Source organism: Hyla sarda, chromosome 5 (genome assembly GCF_029499605.1).
Source record: "Hyla sarda isolate aHylSar1 chromosome 5, aHylSar1.hap1, whole genome shotgun sequence".
Taxonomy (NCBI): domain Eukaryota; kingdom Metazoa; phylum Chordata; class Amphibia; order Anura; family Hylidae; genus Hyla; species Hyla sarda.
In genome coordinates, this window is record NC_079193.1 from 148,353,161 (window position 1) to 148,370,475 (window position 17,315).

The 17,315-nt window shown below is 46.8% G+C and overlaps 1 protein-coding gene across 3 annotated transcripts in view; it reads right to left on the bottom strand.

Moving 5' to 3' along the window:
• MATCAP2 (microtubule associated tyrosine carboxypeptidase 2) overlaps positions 1–14,210 on the bottom strand; it is a 35,582-nt gene extending 21,372 nt beyond the window's left edge. Inside the window, exons 1-2 of one of the 3 annotated variants that reach the window (XM_056520480.1) lie at positions 13,775–14,210; positions 8,978–9,055 (exon numbers count right to left, since the gene is read on the bottom strand). In XM_056520480.1, the coding sequence (XP_056376455.1) occupies positions 8,978–9,055; positions 13,775–13,799 (103 nt within the window). In that variant the 5' untranslated portion in view covers positions 13,800–14,210. The remainder of the gene's footprint in view (positions 1–8,977; positions 9,056–13,774) is intronic. The other 2 variants (XM_056520481.1, XM_056520482.1) reach the window with 2 other exon arrangements.
• Between the last annotated feature and the right edge of the window lie 3,105 nt (positions 14,211–17,315).

A 17,315-nucleotide genomic window follows, 5' to 3' on the forward strand; every position in this document is an offset into this window, starting at 1 on the left:
TGAAGGGGGTTGTCAGCCTGTCAGTGCTCAGACCATACACCACACACTGCATGAAATTGGTCTGCATGGCTGTCTTCCCAGAAGGAAGCCTCTTCTAAAGAAGACACAACAAATAACCCTAGGGGGTTAAATATCCTCTAAATTACATGTGCTACAGTACTAAAACATAATTTTTATTACTCTTATGTATAAATAACAAAAAGGTGAGAAACACACAATTAAAATTCCAGTACCACTAATGTCAATTAGGTATCTGAAAACCAACACTATGGGTCATAGCCGGTATAACCACCATGGTTTGTAAACAGTTAATAAGATATTATATATGAATAATCTAGTGTCACACTCAGCAGCTTTGTGTCTCTTGCTATAGAGCTGAATCAGGGGTCTTGTTACCCTCTTTTACCCTGTTTCCCCAAAAATAAACCCTACCCCGAAAATAAACCCTAGCAGGATTATAAGGGTGGGCTGCAATATAAGCCCTACCCCGAAAATAAGACCTAGGCCAGGGGTAATGAACTGGCGGACCGCGGTCCACATCTGGACCGCAGCCGCCAGTAATGCCCTCAGACCAGACCCCCCAGTCCCCCTCACCTCCTCTCATCTCCTTTAGCTGGTCGCGGGCATACCGTAATTGTGCCGGGACAGGGACGCTGTCGCTTTAAAACGTCCGCGCGTATGCACGGCCGACGTCACGGACGTGTCCCTGCCCCCGGCTGCTAAGCAACAGGCAACAGAAGGAGATCCCATACAGTACAAGTTGCAGACTCTATGGTACGGACGAAGGTGGGGAAGTGCTGGTCTCCGCTAGGGATGAAATGTGTAAGATACCGTAGTTTATTATGGCAGAGGGGTGGGGGGCACTGTAGGAGTGTGGAGGACAGGGGAAGGGGAGGATGGGGGGCTGTAGCAGTGTGGAGGATGGGGGGCTGCAGCAGTGTAGAAGATGGGGGGGTGCGGCATCCTCCACACTGCTACAGCCCCCCATCCTCCACACTCCTGCAGCTCCCCATAAATAAACTCAGTCCACTATGTCTTAAATGTACCTCTAAAAAGAAAGATTTACAAAATTAGATAGGGTCAGATTAGGCCAGTGAGCCTTCTAACCGCACCTGCGGTGCACAGCAGGTTATGGCGATTGAGTGCCGTATAGCCACCGGGAGCAGTCCCACAGTGATCTCCATTTGATAGCCACATATATAAATGGCATGAGTAATCCCATGTGAGAGCCACTGTAATAGTGATATTCACATCTGGCTTTCCCACCTCAGTTTTACACCTAATAAAACAAATATAGTGTCTACATTATAAAGCATATAAAAGAGGGTAACAAACAGGTGAGGAGAACAAAGACAAGTGTGTATTGTCTACAGTCAAGCATGGTAGTGGGAATGTCAAGGTCTAGGCCTGGATGGGGACTGCTGATTTTGGGGAGCTACAGTTTATTGAGGGAACCATGAATGCCAACATGTACTATGACATCCTGAAGCAGACCATGATCACCTCCCTTCAAAGACTGGTCTGGAGGGCTGTATTCCAACATGATAACAAACCCAAACACATATCAAACACAAGCACTGCCTTGCCAAATAAGCTGAGGGTAAAGGTGATGGAATGGCCAAGCATGTCTCCAGACCTAAACCCTATTGAGCATCTGTGGATCTCTATGCCCAAGAGGCTTAACCCATTAAATACCAAGTCCATTTTGGCCTTAACCTCTTCAGGACGCAGGGCGTATGCATACGCCCTGCATCCTGAGTCCTTAACCTCTTAAGGACTGAGGGGTTTTCGGTTTTTGCACTTTCGTTTTTTCCTCCTCACCTTTTAAAAATCATAACCATTTAAATTTTGCACCTAAAAATCCATATGATGGCTTATTTTTTGCGCCACCAATTCTACTTTGCAGTGACATTAGTCATTTTACCCAAAAATCTACAACAAAACGGAAAAAAAAAATCATTGTTAGACGAAATTGAAGAAAAAACGCCATTTTGTAAATTTGGGGGCTTCCGTTTCTATGCAGTACATTTTTCAGTAAAAATGACACCTGATCTTTATTCTGTACGATTAAATGATACCCTACTTATATCGGTTTGATTTTGTCGTACTTCTGGAAAAAATCATAACTACATGCACGGAAATTTATACGTTTAAAATTGTCATCTTCTGACCCCTAACTTTTTTCTTTTTCTGCGGATGGGTCGGTATGAGGGCTCATTTTTTGCGCCGTCATCTGAAGTTTTTAGCGGTACAGTTTTTTTTTATTGATCGGACTTTTTGATCGCTTTTTATTCATTTTTTCATGATATAAAAAGCGACCAAAAATATGTTATTTTGGACTTTGGAATTTGTTAACTTTTTTTTCCCCTTTTTTTTGGCAGTGCTATAGCACTTCACCCACTGATCTCCTATGCTGATCCCTGCAGAGCCATAGCTCTGCACGGATCAGCAAGATAGGGGCTCGATTGCTCAAGCCTGTAGTTCAGGCTTGGAGCAATCAACCCCGATCGGACGCCGCGGACACAGGTAAGGAGACCTCCGCCTGCGTCCCAGCTGATCGGAACATCACGATTTTATCGCAATGTCCCGATCAGCCCGACTGAGCTGCCGGGAAGCATTTACTTTCACTTTCAGACGCGGCGGTCAACTTTGATCGCCGCGTCTGAAGGGTTAAAAGCGCGCGGCACAACGATCAATGCCGCGCGCTGTTAGCCCAGGGTCCCGGCTATGATTAGCCACCAGGACCGACCCGGTGTGATGCGGGGTTACGGCGTGACCCTGTTTTTAACACCGGGAGCGGGCTTAGGACGTAGTGGTATGTCCTAAGTCCTTAAGGACATAGGGCGTATTGGTACGCCCGTGGGAATTCCGGTCCCTGCGGCTAGCCGGTTGGGGACCGGACCGGGATGACTGCTGATATCTATCAGCAGGCATCCAGTGCATATGCCCAGGGGGGTCCTGAGACCCCCCCATGTCGGTCAATTCAGACCGGGGATTTTCGGCGATTCCGGGTCATACGGGTCTCTGGTGACCTGAAAAATCAGGAGGATCGGGGGTGTCCAAGAAACCCCCGGTCCTCCTGAAGGAATAGGAGTTAGGTGACAGGGGTCACCCCTCCTATCCCTATTGGTCAGTCAGAAGACTGACCAATAGCAGATCAGGGGTGGGGAGGGGTTAAAGTTCGGTTCCCCCGTTCTGCCCACCAACAGTAATCCAGGCAGAACGGGGGAACTGTAGCGTGACCGGCAGCGGCGGCGGTGGAGGTCCCTTACATGCGATCCGCGGCGGCGGGCGGTGATGACGTGCGGCTCCCTGGTGAAGACCACGGAAGCAGGTGAGTAGTTGCCTGGCAAAATATGGAGGGCTAAAGTTTGGAGACCACTATACAGTGGTCTCTAAACTGTAGCCCTCCAGATGTTACAAAACTACAACTCCCAGCATGCCAAGGCAGCCGTTTGGGCATGCTGGGATTTGTAGTTTTGCAAAATTTAGTGGGCTACAGTTTGGAGATCACTGTGCAGTGGTCTTTAAACTGTGGTCTTCCAGATCTTGCAAAACTACAACTTCCAGCATGCCCACACAGCAGTTTGCTGTCTGGGCATGCTGGGATTTGTAGTTTTGCAACATCTGGAGGGCCACAGTTTGGAGATCACTGTGCAGTGGTCTCTAAACTGTAGCCCTCCAGATGTTACAAAACTGCAAATCCCAGCATGCCCAAACAGCAAACAGCTGTCTCGGCATGCTGGGAGTTGTAGTTGCGTACCCCCAGCTGTTGCATAACTACATCTCCCAGCATGTCCTTCGGCGATCAGTACATGCTGGGAGTTGTAGTTTTGCAACAGCTGGAGGCACACTGGTGTGAACATAATAAGTCTGGTAACAGAACCTAACTGAAGGTTTTCCAAACAATGTGCCTCCAGCTGTTGCAAAAGTACAACTCCCAGAATGCATGGTCTGTCTGTGCATACTGGGAGTTGTAGGGTTGCACCAGCTGGAGGTTTACCCCCCCCCCCCCCCCATGTGAATGTACAGGGTACATTCACATGGGCGGGTTTACAGTGGGTTTCCTGCTTCAAGTTTGAGCTGCGGCAAATTTTCTGCTGCGGCGCAAACACCTAGCGGGAAACTCACCGTAAACCTCCGCCTGTGTGAATTTACCCTAAAAACACTACAATGCTCAGAAGAAAAGGAGCGCCATTTGGCTTTTGAAGAGAAAATTTGTCCGAAATTGAAGGCCACGTGTGTTTACAAAGCCCCCATAGTGACAGAACAATGGACCCCCCCCACATGTGGCCCCATTTTGGAAACTGCACCCCTCACGGAATGTAATAAGGGGTACAGTGAGCATTTACGCCCCACAAGTGTCTGACAGATTTTTGGAACAGTGGTCCGTGAAAATGGGTAAATGCTCACTGCACCCCTTATTAAATTCTGTGAGGGGTGTAGTTTCCAAAATGGGGTCACATGTGGGTTGGGTTCACTGTTCTGGCACCACGGGGGGCTTTGTAAATGCACAAGGCCCCCGACTTCTATTCCTACCAGATTCTCTCTCCAAAAGCTCAATGGCGCTCCTTTTCTTCTGAGCATTGTAGTGCACCAGCAAAGCACTTGACGTCCACACATGGGGTATTTCCATACTCAGAAAAAATGGGGTTACAAATTTTGGGGGGCATTTTCTCCTATTACCCCTTGTAAAAATGTAAAATTTGTGGGAAAACCAGCATTTTAGTGAAAAAAAATTCATTTACACATCCAACTTTAACGAAAAGTCATCAAACACCTTTTCTTGCTGTTCTGGCACCATAGGGGCTTCCTAAATGTGACATGCCCCCCAAAAACCATTTCAGAAAAACTCACTCTCCAAAATCCCATTGTTGCTCCTTCCCTTCTGAGCCCTCTAGTGCACCCACAGAGCACTTGACAAACCCATATGAGATGTTTCCTTACTCGAGAGAAATTGTGTTACACATTTTAGGGTGGTTCCTCTCCTTTTACCCCTTGTAAAAATTCAAAAACTGGGTCTACAAGAACATGCGAGTGTAAAAAATTAAGATTTTGAATTTTCTCCTTCACTTTGCTGCTATTCCTGTGAAACACCTAAAGGGTTAACACACTTACTGAATTTTGAATTCTTTGAGGTTTGCAGTTTTTATAATGGGGTCATTTGTGTTGTATTTCTAATATGAAGGTCCCTCAAATCCACTTCAAAACAGAACTGGTCCCTGAAAAATTCTGATTTTGAATATTTTGTGAAAAATTGGAAAAGTGCTGCTGAACTTTGAAGCCCTCTGATGTCTTCCAACAGTAAAAACACGTCAATTTTATGATGCAAACATAAAGTAGACATATTGTATATGTGAATCAATGTATAATTTATTTGGGATGTAAATTTTCCTTATAAGCAGAGCGTTTCAAAGTAAAAAAAAAAAATGCTAAATTTTCTAATTTTTCATCAAATTTTTCACCAAGAAATGATGCAAGCATCGACAAAATTTTACCACTAACATAAAGTGGAATATGTCATGAAAAAACAAATCTCAGATTCAGAATGAAAAGTAAAAGCATCCCAGAGTTATTAATGCTTAAAGGGTAGCTCCCACCAAGTACTATATAATCTAATATATCCCTACCTAGTAGTAATCTAGCCCTAACCCCCTACCTGGCTTAAAATTTTCTTAAATCGCTTTAATAGAGCAGATTTAGTGCTTCTAAATCTGCTCTATAAAGCAGGGCAGGAAGCAGCGCTTCCCAACAGGCGCAACATCACTGACTCCTTGCTGGGCGCTTGCTTCCGCCCTTAGATCGTCTATGCATGAGTGTTCTTTTTCTTATAGGGTGCCTCCAGCTGTTTCCCAACTACAACTACCAGCATGCCATGATTGCTATTAGCTGTCAGGCCATGCTGAGAATTGTAGTTGTGAAACAGCTGGAGGCACCCTATTAGATAAATAACACTCATGCCAGATGTATATAACATATATATTAATCAGACTCCATCTGGAGGATCAGCGCAGCAATGAGTGAGCAGTGGAGCTGGCCAATGTGCGCAGCCCCAGCTATCAGCGTGCTCGCTCTCGCCTGTTTGATTGACAGGCGGGAGCGAGCACCGCAGTGACTGAATTTCGACTCATTGCCAGGCCTAAATTAGTCGAAATTCTGTAGTGACGTCACTGCCGAATGCATTCGGCCACTAGGAGGGCGACCCCTAGTGGCCGAATTTAAAAGTGATTTTAAACTGGTTTAAAATCACTTTTTTTCATTAAAGTATATTAGAGATATGTTGTAGTACTTAACCCCTTAAGGACGCAGGACGTACTCAAACGGCCCCTTTTCCGAGTCCTTAAGGACTAGCCGGAGGGGAGCTGGTGCCCGATGCCTGCTGAAATCGTTCAGCAGACATCGCAGCATATCGCCCAGGGGGGTCATGATGACCCCCCCCATGTCGGCGATGACCGCAGATCGCTGGACAATTCAGCCCAGCGATCTGCGGCAGATTCCGGGTCAATCGGGTCTCCAGTGACCCGGAATTACAGGCTGTTTGGGGCCGTCTCTGACTGCCACGAACAGCAGGGGTGAGGTGGCATTGGTGCCACCTCACGATCACCCTGATTCATCGGCCGGTTTACCGGCCAACCAATCAGGGCACCTGCTTCGGGTGTCACTCCCGCAACCCGCTCCGCCCCTCTTCCGGAGGACGTGAGCGGGAGCGGGACGTGGACCCCGGGAGCTGGGGACCGCAATCCCCGGCGTCAATGTTGGGATCGGGGCCCCAGGAGCGGCGGCAGCGAGGGACTGACCTGTGTCCCGAAGCAGCAGTAGGAGGTGAGTGACAGCCTCCTGCTGTTGCTTAGCAACAGCTCCCAGCATGCAGAAAGGGCATGCTGGGAGCTGTAGTTTTGCAACAGCAGGAGGCAGACCACCACAACTCCCAGCATTCCCTTATGAGCATGCTGGAACTTATAGTTTTGCAAAAGCTGGAGGCACATTTTTTCAATGGAAAAGTGTACCTTCAGCTGTTGTATAACTACAACTCCCAGCTTGCACAATCAGCTAAAGTGCATGCTGAGAGTTGTAGTGGTGCATCTGCTGGTTGCATAACTACAACTCCCAGCATGCCTGTTGGCTGTCGGTGACTGCTGAGAGTTGTAGTTTTGCAACAGCTGAAGGCACACTGGTTGTGAAACCAGTGTGTCTCCAGCTGTTGCATAACTACAATCCCCAGCATCCCCAGCCAAAGTAGTATGCCTCCAGCTGTTGCATAACTACAAGACCCAGCATGCCCTTCCGCTGTCCGTACATGCTGGGGGTTGTAGCTTTTGCAACAGCTGAAGGCACACTGGTTGCAAAACACTGAGTTTGTTACCAAACTCGGTGTTTCACAACCAGTGTGCCTCCAGCTGTTGCAAAACTACAACTCCCAGCATTCACTGATAGACCGTACATGCTGGGAGTTGTAGTTTTGCAACAGCTGGATGTTTCTCCCCCCCAATGTGAATGTACAGGGTACACTCACATGGGCGGAGGTTTACAGTAAGTATCTGGTTGCAAGTTTGAGCTGCGGCAAATTTTCTGCCGCAGCTCAAACTGCCAGCGAGAAACTACTGTGAACCCTTGCCTGTGCGACTGTACCCTAAAAACACTACACTACATTACCACAAAATAAAAAGTAAAAAACACTACATATACACACACCCCTACACAGCCCCCCTCCCCTCCCCAATAAAAATGAAAAATGTCTGGTACGCCACTGTTTCCAAAACGGAGCCTCCAGCTGTTGCAAAACAACTACTCCCAGTAGTACCAGACAGCCACTGACTGTCCAGGCATGCTGGGAGTTATACAACAGCTGGAGACACCCTATTTGGGAATCACTGGCATAGAATACCCCTATGTCCACCCCTATGCAATCCCTAATATAGGCCTCAAATGCGCATGGCGCTCTCACTTTGGAGCCCTGTCGTATTTCAAGGCAACAGTTTAGGGTCACATATGGGGTATCGCCGTACTCGGGAGAAATTGTGTTACAAATTTTGGGGGGGTATTTTCTGCTTTTACCCTTTTTAAAAATGTAAAATTTTGGGGAAAAGAAGCATTTTAGGTAAAAAATAATAATTTTTTTTTACATATGCAAAAGTCGTGAAACACCTGTGGGGTATTAAGGTTCACTTAACCCCTTGTTACGTTCCCCGAGGGGTCTAGTTTCCAAAATAGTATGCCATGTGGTTTTTTTTTTTGCTGTCCAGGCACCATAGGGGCTTCCTAAATGCGGCATGCCCCCCAAAACCATTTGTCGCTCCTTCCCTTCTGAGCCCTCTACTGCGCCCACCGAACAATTAACATAGACATATGACATATGTGCTTACTCAAGAGAAATTGACTTACAAATACAAGTAACAATTTTCTCCTTTTTACCCCTTGCAAAAATTAAAAAATTGGGTCTACAAGAACATGCGAGTGTAAAAAATTGATTGTGAATTTTCTCCTTCACTTTGCTGCTATTTCTGTGAAACACCTAAAGGGTTAAAACGCTGACTGAATGTCATTTTGAATACTTTGGGGGGTGCAGTTTTTATATTGGGGTCATTTATGGGGTATTTCTAATATGAAGACCCTTCAAATACACTCCAAACCTGAACTGGTCCCTGAAGAAAAGTGAGTTTCAAAATTTTGTGAAAAATTGGAAAATTGCTGCTGAACTTTCCTCACACACATTGTGCTTTGTTTCTCCTTAACTTGTACCTCCTCACACCTGTCACTGTTTTGCTTGTGCCATCATTGTAAAAGTCAAGTACCATTAAGTGCATAGAAACCATCAAGGGCACCCCCATTTTCTTGCTACCAGACACTCCACAGGTTGTACCCCTGGGCAACACCATTACCATTAGTACATGGCCCCTTCACTGTGCCAACCTAAAGAAATAAAGAAATGTGGAAGAACCAGTGACAAAACCACTGTGACCTTTAAGGACTACACTACCTCTCCAGCCAACTCTGTTATACGCACTGGGCCTTTGGTCTCTGCATACTAAACCCCTGAGTGGCCACAATACAGTACCTAGAAAAAAAATTTAAAAATTTGTGTTTTGTAGTAGGAAAAAAAAGTTGTTTGAGGGGAACGTAAAGGAAAACTACCAGACTGTTCACCCGCACTACATGCAATACAGTGCTGGGGAACAGGAGTAAAATGATACAGTACTAAAATTGGTAAGATATGACCCCTGTTGCTATAATGCTAATTTAATTTAGTGCGCAATGTGGGGAGCCGGCTTGCTGAGCATTCTTGCCTCCGTTCTCTATGCCACGCTATGCCTGCCCATCTTAAGCATGACCTTGTGTATTGGGTTTTGTGCAGATGAACAGCCTGTCGTTTTTCCTTTTATAACTATATATAAGTATATCAAAAGTAAAAGAAAATCTATCATCAGTGTCTCCTGCACTAACCTGTCGGTACATACAGGTAGTGCAGGTGACACTGATGACAACAGTACTTACCTTGTCCTGCACCATGCTGTGATTCTCCGGATGTTCTCTGCTGGGTTCCGCTGCCAGCAAACAGCAGCGGTGACGTCACTAAGCTCCGCCTATGCTCCAAGTCGGGCCTGGATCTGAAGATACCGAAGAGGATTGCCAGAGAATCACAGCTCGGAGCGGGACAAGGTAAGTACTGTTGTCATCATTGTCACCTGCACTACCTGTCTGTACCCAAGACTTTATCTATAAAGAGGGGCCATTCTTTCTCTATCTGAAGAAGCTTTCAACAGCAACATAGAGGGGAAATCTGTAAGGTGGTCATACAATTTCAATAACTGTCTGACAAACATTCCTTTGGCCAACAATTATCTCTCCTGAATTCCCTATGCACATGATCGTTTGGCCGAATGTTCATGTGTCCTCTACGTGGAGGGGTAAGCCACATATCCACAGCTCTGGCGCTTGCTTATCCCTCCCAGAACAATAAGGTCGGGCTTTAAAAATCCAACACACCCAATCCTTTTCTCCACTGACATCATCCCCTGGTCAGGATGCTGCCATAAACCTTAGACAGTTGGCCAAACCCACTATAGGCATTTGGTTTAGCCAACTTTAGTCTAAGGTGTATGGGCACCTTTCCTGTAAAAGCAGTGAGACTGTGGAACTCTCTGCCAGAGGAAATGGTCATGGTGAACTCAATGAGGGGCCTGGATATATTTCTGGAGCGTACCAACATTACAGGTTACAGTCACTAGATTTCGGAGGAAGGTTGTTGTTCTAGGATTTGATTCTGAATGCGAATTTGGAGTCAGGAAGAATTATTGGCTGAATTATTGGCTGAAGGCTGACCTGGATAAATGTATGTTTATTTGTCAGCCTTATGAACTGTAATGGTGTAAAATAGTCACTTTTGCATGCAAAGAAACATTACCTGAATGAGGAAACAAAAGTTTAATTGCATGACCCCCACCCATGGCTTGCAGGCCCTGTAAATGCTCTACAAAGAAGGTATAGGAACGAGATCAGGGCTCGAGTCCTGCAGGAATGCACAGGAACAGCGTTCTTTTGCTTTTTCCAGAAGTGGAACACCGTCCCTGTTACACTTGTCCTACAGGACCGACCTCTGTTCTTACCCTCCCTCTGTCTCCTCCCCTGGCCCGGACTGCTAGATGCTGGAGATGTAGGACCTGTGATGATGTCACCATCACATGATGGGGGTGGAGATTAGCTGTGGAGGAGAAGAGAGATCATGGCTGAAGGACCTGTGTGATGCTGTGGAGGAGGCGGGGCTGGGCTGGAGGAGAGGTCACCCCAGTAGTAAGGAAATAAGGGGAAAAAAATGGAGGGCAGCGCCTGGCGTAATTCCGTGGGCTTGGTGTGTCCCAGGTTCCCCAAGTAGTATGTTGCTTACCTTAGGCAAACCTTGGTTTTATGCGCGTAACCCCTTGGCATAGGGGTAGCAAAACGGAGGTCCTCGGCTGCAGCCTGCAGAGTCGACCGGGCTCTTTTAAGGGTATATTCCCTCTTTTTCAATTGCATCAATGCAATTGAAAAAGAGGGAATATACCCTTGAAATGCGTTTTGCTCCGCATGTATGAATAAAATACATGCTGTTTAATACTTACTGCATCCGTCTTTGATTCTTCAACCTCCAAGGCAGTGCCACTGCAAGTCTTTTTTCTGTTTTACCGATCCCAGTAGTAAGGAGATTACATGAGGTGGATGTTTGTTACAGTGTGTCACCCCATTAGTAATGAGATAACATGACGAGGAGGAGGTTTGTAGTGTGTCAGCCCAGTAGCAAGGAGATTACATGGGGAGGAGGTTTGTTACAGTGTGTCACCCCAGTAGTAAAGAGATTAAATGAGGAGGAGGTTTGTTACAGTGTATCACCCCAGTAGTGATATTACATGAGGAGGAGGTTTGTTACAGTGTGTCAGCCCAGTAGCAAGGAGATTACATGAGGAGGAGGTTTCTTACAGTGTGTCACCCCAGTAGTGAGGTGATTACATGAGGAGGAGGTTTGTTACAGTGTGTCACCCCAGTGGTAATGAGATTACATGAGGCAGATCATTACAGATGGCATATCATTTTTACCATACAGTGCAGTCCGAATAAACGACCCCCCCCCCAAAAAAAAAAGTAGCTAAATTGCGTTTTTCTTCTCAATTTCCTTCACAAATTATTATTTTTTGGGTTGCGCCATAGATTTTATAGTAAAATGGGTGATGTCATTACAAAGTACAATTGGTCGTGCAAATACAAGCCTTTTATGGATCTGTCGATAGCAAAATTAGTTATAGCTCTTAGAAAGCGAGGAGGAAAAAAACAAAATGTAAAAAAAAGTAAACTTTGTGTCTTCAAGGCCAAAATGGTCTGTGTCCTTAATTCTATGAAGGTTTTGTTACAGTTTGTTATCAGAAAGGTAATTTGCTACAGTGTCTATTCTTGAGGCACAGTCACCCAGGGCCATCACTGCCACATTAGGAATGCAGCCGCCCTCTACCACTTTAACAGGGCAATGGCTGTTGGGAGTAGATGGGCTGAGACAGTCACGTCTCCTAGAATACACCTGGCCCTCCGCTGCCCACCTATGAGGAGCAGAACAGCCACTACTCTGGAGTTGGACTGTGATGGTAACGAACTTTGCTCGGGGCCTACTGCTATATAGGGGCTATACAGGAGGGCTGGTAATCTCTACAGGGGGGCTGTTTACTGTTTGGGGCACTATAGGTGCTGGAAAGGTGCAGAGCCTAAAATGTTTGTCTTGCAGGTTCTGTGGAGACGAGTTGTGTCTGGAATTAATCGTCATGACATTCTGGGCCAGAGGAAGAAGAAAAAGGAAAGTAACTGACTCTGATCAGAGAAAACGTAACACACGAGTCACTTTATGTAACTGTATTTAATCACTTATATGGTCTGCAGAGCCTGTGTACAGCTGATATCTACCATTATATGGTCACTGTATGTGGGAATATCTGTAGAAGTGGGGGTAGGGGACAGTAGTTACCTCTGTTCTCTCCTATGGCTACTAAATATTGTTCTAAATATTCACTTAATGATTTAACCTTACACTTAGGGTATAAAGTCTGTCAAACAGAGATGTCAACATATACTGCGGTGTAGTGGCAATGTCCCCATTTACTTTAGTGGCCTAAACATAGTCAAGGGCTAGTGTCTATGTTTAGTCCATTTTCTGCAGGTTTATGTTTACTTAGTGTGACTAAAAAGTGTGGTCTGCTGTGCTTTACAGTGCTGCAAAGTAAACATTTACATGAAGGGAATGGACTAAAACTTAAGTCACTAGTTGACTACGTTTAGGCCAATAAAGTGAAATAGACCACTGCCAGTACACCACAGTATGTGTTAGCAATCCTTTTTGTATATTCTAAGCTTCAGTTTAAATGGTGATGTGAACAGCCCCCTAGTAGGATAACACAGAGGGTTAACCTGTTATAAAAAAAAATGTGTATACGGTTAAATCTGTGATTGAGCAATGAGTCTTTCCCTGTTACTAAACTGTAGGCAGCTGTACGTCTGTGGCCTGTAAGAATCCTGGAACTGTGCACGATGTCAAATTTTTGCTTGGACTTTTCTTTCTTTTTTTGCGCAAAATGGGGGGGGTTGTTCGAAATCTTGGGTGAGTTCCCACACTTTTTTTTCCAGTACTTGACCCCTGAACGGGATGTATATAAAACCTGTCCTTATTTCAGTCTCATTTTATTTTTGCATAGGACTTTTTTAACAGGTTCAACCAAACTCATAAATGTACATTAACAGGTTCTCACAGAAAAGGAGCTGCAATGTACCACAGTGACCTAGTGCTTGTGTTATTATTGTTCACACAGATACTAAATGATCCGGATCACACAGTCAGTCAACCAAGCACTTTCATATATCAAAGAAAGCTGCATTGGTTTATGTGTTTATATTGAGGTATTCAGTAATTTGACAAACTGATACAAATTGTATTTTCACATATGATAAACACATGAATATATATATATACATATATATATATATATATATATATATATATATATATATATGCACACACATATAGATAGATGGTGCATAAAGAAAAACAGTCTCTGTGTGTATCAAATAGGATGGCAATAAGCAAACAGCTAAAGGTAGACTAATAAACAGACGTTAGCTTATGCTGCACTGCGTCACATGAGAAAGCTCTGTGCACTACATAAACATTCTCAATAATAAAAAGCAGTAAATGCTAAAACAGAAAACGTATACAGATCAGTCATCGGTCACTGGACTGTTTTGCTCCAGCAGTATTCTTACTCACCAGTAACACAGATAGATTCCAGCATTTTTTCCTCCCAGCACCTTGGTAGCTATATGTGATAGGTTATTCCGATGGCTTTGCTTAGAATGAGGGTTATTAGTTGGCGTTCTGACAGCGGGCCAGCATTTCACTGTATGCAGACATTTGGACGATGAGTTTGGTGCAGTGCATGAGAATTTCTGGTTTCTTTCCAGGGGTTGGACTGACGGAGAGCCGGGCTCTATCCTAGCATTCAGCCTGTGACTATTGTTCCTCTCCTGGTGACAACAGTGGCCGCTTCATGCTGGAGTGCTTTAGAGCTCTACCTTGGTCTCCATGGCAACAGCTGCACCACGTCACAGAGCAAATAAAAAGGAATTTATCCTAGAGCTGAACTTTTACAAGCGACCAACTCTCACCAATCTACTGAAGACCTGTTATGCAGCTACAGGAACATATGTCGGAATGTCTAACCAGCATCAGAATTGGAAGGGTCACACAGTAATGGCCGTAAATGTTGGCACCCCTGAAATTTTTCTAGAAAATGAAGTATTTCTCACAGAAAAGGATTGCAGTAACGCATGTTTTGCTATACACATGTTTATTCCCTTTGTGTGTATTGGAAATAAAACAAAAAAGGGAGGAAAAAAAGCAAATTGGACATAATGTCACACCAACTCCAATAATGGGATGTACAAAATTATTGGCACCCTTTCAAAATTGTGGAAAATTAAGATTGTTTCAAGCATGTGATGCTCCTTTACACTCACCTGGGGCAAGTAACAGGTGTGGGCAATATAAAAATCACACCAGAAAGCAGATAAAAAGGAGAGAAGTTCACTTAGTCTTTGCATTGCGTGTCTGTGTTTGCCACACTAAGCATGGACAACAGAAAGAGAAGAGAACTGTCTGAGGACTTGAAAACCAAAATTGTGAAAAAATATCAACAATCTCAAGCTTACAAGTCCATCTCCAGAGATCTAGATTTGCCTTTGTCCACAGTGTGCATGTCACGATGCCGGCTGGCAGGTAGTGGATCCTCTGTGCCAGAGAGGGATGGCGAGGACCGCGCTAGTGGACCGGTTCTAAGCCACTACAGGTTTTCACCAGAGCCCGCCGCAAAGCGGGATGGTCTTGCTGCGGCGGTAGTGACCAGGTCGTATCCACTAGCAACGGCTCACCTCTCTGACTGCTGAAGATAGGCGAGGTACAAGGGAGTAGGCAGAAGCAAAGTCGGACGTAGCAGAAGGTCGGGGGCAGGCGGCAAGGTTCGTAGTCAGGGGAGATAGCAGAAGTTCTGGTACACAGGCTTTAAACACACAAAACGCTTTCACTAGGCACAAGGGCAACAAGATCCGGCAAGGAAGTGCATGGGAGGAGGTTAGATATAGTCAGGGACCAGGTGGAAGCCAATTAAGCTAATTGGGCCAGGCACCAATCATTGGTGCACTGGCCCTTTAAGTCTCAGGGAGCTGGCGCGCGCGCGCCCTAGAGAGCGGAGCCGCGCGCGCCAGCACATGACAGCAGGAGACGGGAACGGGTAAGTGACCTGGGATGCGATTCGCGAGCGGGCGCGTCCCGCTGTGCGAATCGCATCCCCAACGGCCATGACAGAGCAGCGCTCCCGGTCAGCGGGACTGACCGGGGAGCTGCAGGGAGAAAGACGCCGTGAGCGCTCCGGGGAGGAGCGGGGGCCCGGAGCGCTAGGCGTAACAGTACCCCCCCCCCCTTAGGTCTCCCCTTCTCTTTGTCCGGTAACTGCCTCCCCTGGGATGAGGACACCGGGAAAGGATGGAGGGATTCCTCAACGGCAGGCAGAACAGCAGGAGTAGGAATGGGGAGAGAGGGCAGAGGGCGAGACCTGGCACGGGGCAGTGTGACACCAGGACGAGGGCCATGAGGGGACACAGAGGCTTGCCTGATGGGACTGGGAGGGGGGGAGAGGCATTTCCTGTGGCAGGCAGAGTCCTTAATGACCTTAGGGGGACCGGATACAGGAGGAACCACAGGGTCACGGCAGGGAGTACTGGGAACCGGTTGAAGGCAGTCCTTGGAACAAGAGGGACCCCAACTCTTGATCTCCCCAGTGGACCAATCCAGGGTTGGGGAATGGTGTTGAAGCCAGGGTAGTCCAAGGAGAACTTCAGAAGTGCAATTAGGAAGGACAAAAAATACAATTTCCTCGTGATGAGGTCCGATGCACATTAGGAGGGGCTCCGTGCGGTAACGCACGGTGCAATCCAACCTGGCTCCGTTGACCGCGGAAATGTGGAGTGGCTTGACAAGACGGGTCACCGGAATGCGGAATTTATTCACTAAGGACTCCCGAATAAAATTCCCAGAAGCTCCAGAGTCCAGGCAGGCCACGGCTGAGAGGGGAGAGCTGGCTGAAGTAGAAATCCGAACAGGCACCGTGAGACGTGGAGAAGCCGACTTAGCATCAAGAGACGCCACACCCACGAGAGCTGGGTGCGAGCGTGCGTTTCCCAGACGTGGAGGACGGATTGGGCAATCCACCAAAAAATGTTCAGTACTGGCACAGTACAGACAAAGATTCTCTTCCTTACGGCGATTCCTCTCTTCCAGGGTCAGGCGAGACCGATCCACTTGCATGGCCTCCTCGGCGGGAGGCCTAGGCGCAGATTGCAGTGGAGACTGTGGGAGAGGTGTCCAGAGATCTAAGTCTTTTTCCTGGCGGAGCTCTTGATGCCTCTCAGAAAAACGCATGTCAATGCGAGTGGCTAGATGAATGAGTTCATGCAGGTTAGCAGGAGTCTCTCGTGCGGCCAGAACATCTTTAATGTTGCTGGATAGGCCTTTTTTAAAGGTCGCGCAGAGAGCCTCATTATTCCAGGATAGTTCAGAAGCAAGAGTACGGAATTGTATGGCGTACTCGCCAACGGAAGAATTACCCTGGACCAGGTTCAGCAGGGCAGTCTCAGCAGAAGAGGCTCGGGCAGGTTCCTCAAAGACACTTCGAATTTCCGAGAAGAAGGAGTGTACAGAGGCAGTGACGGGGTCATTGCGGTCCCAGAGCGGTGTGGCCCATGACAGGGCTTTTCCAGACAGAAGGCTGACTACGAAAGCCACCTTAGACCTTTCAGTAGGAAACTGGTCCGACATCATCTCCAAGTGCAGGGAACATTGCGAAAGAAAGCCACGGCAAAACTTAGAGTCCCCATTAAATTTGTCCGGCAAGGACAGGCGGAGGCTAGGAGTGGCCACTCGCTGCGGAAGGGGTGCAGGAGCTGGCGGAGGAGATGGTTGTTGCTGCTGTAGCTGTGACTGTACTTGCTGTAGTTGTGACTGGAGTTGCTGTGTCATGGTGGTCAAGTACGACAGCTGGTGATCTTGTTGGGCGATCTGACGAGCTTGCTGGGCGACCAGCGTAGGGAGGTCAGCGACAACTGGCAGAGGAACTTCAGCGGGATCCATGGCCGGATCTACTGTCACGATGCCGGCTGGCAGGTAGTGGATCCTCTGTGCCAGAGAGGGATGGCGAGGACCGCGCTAGTGGACCGGTTCTAAGCCACTACAGGTTTTCACCAGAGCCCGCCGCAAA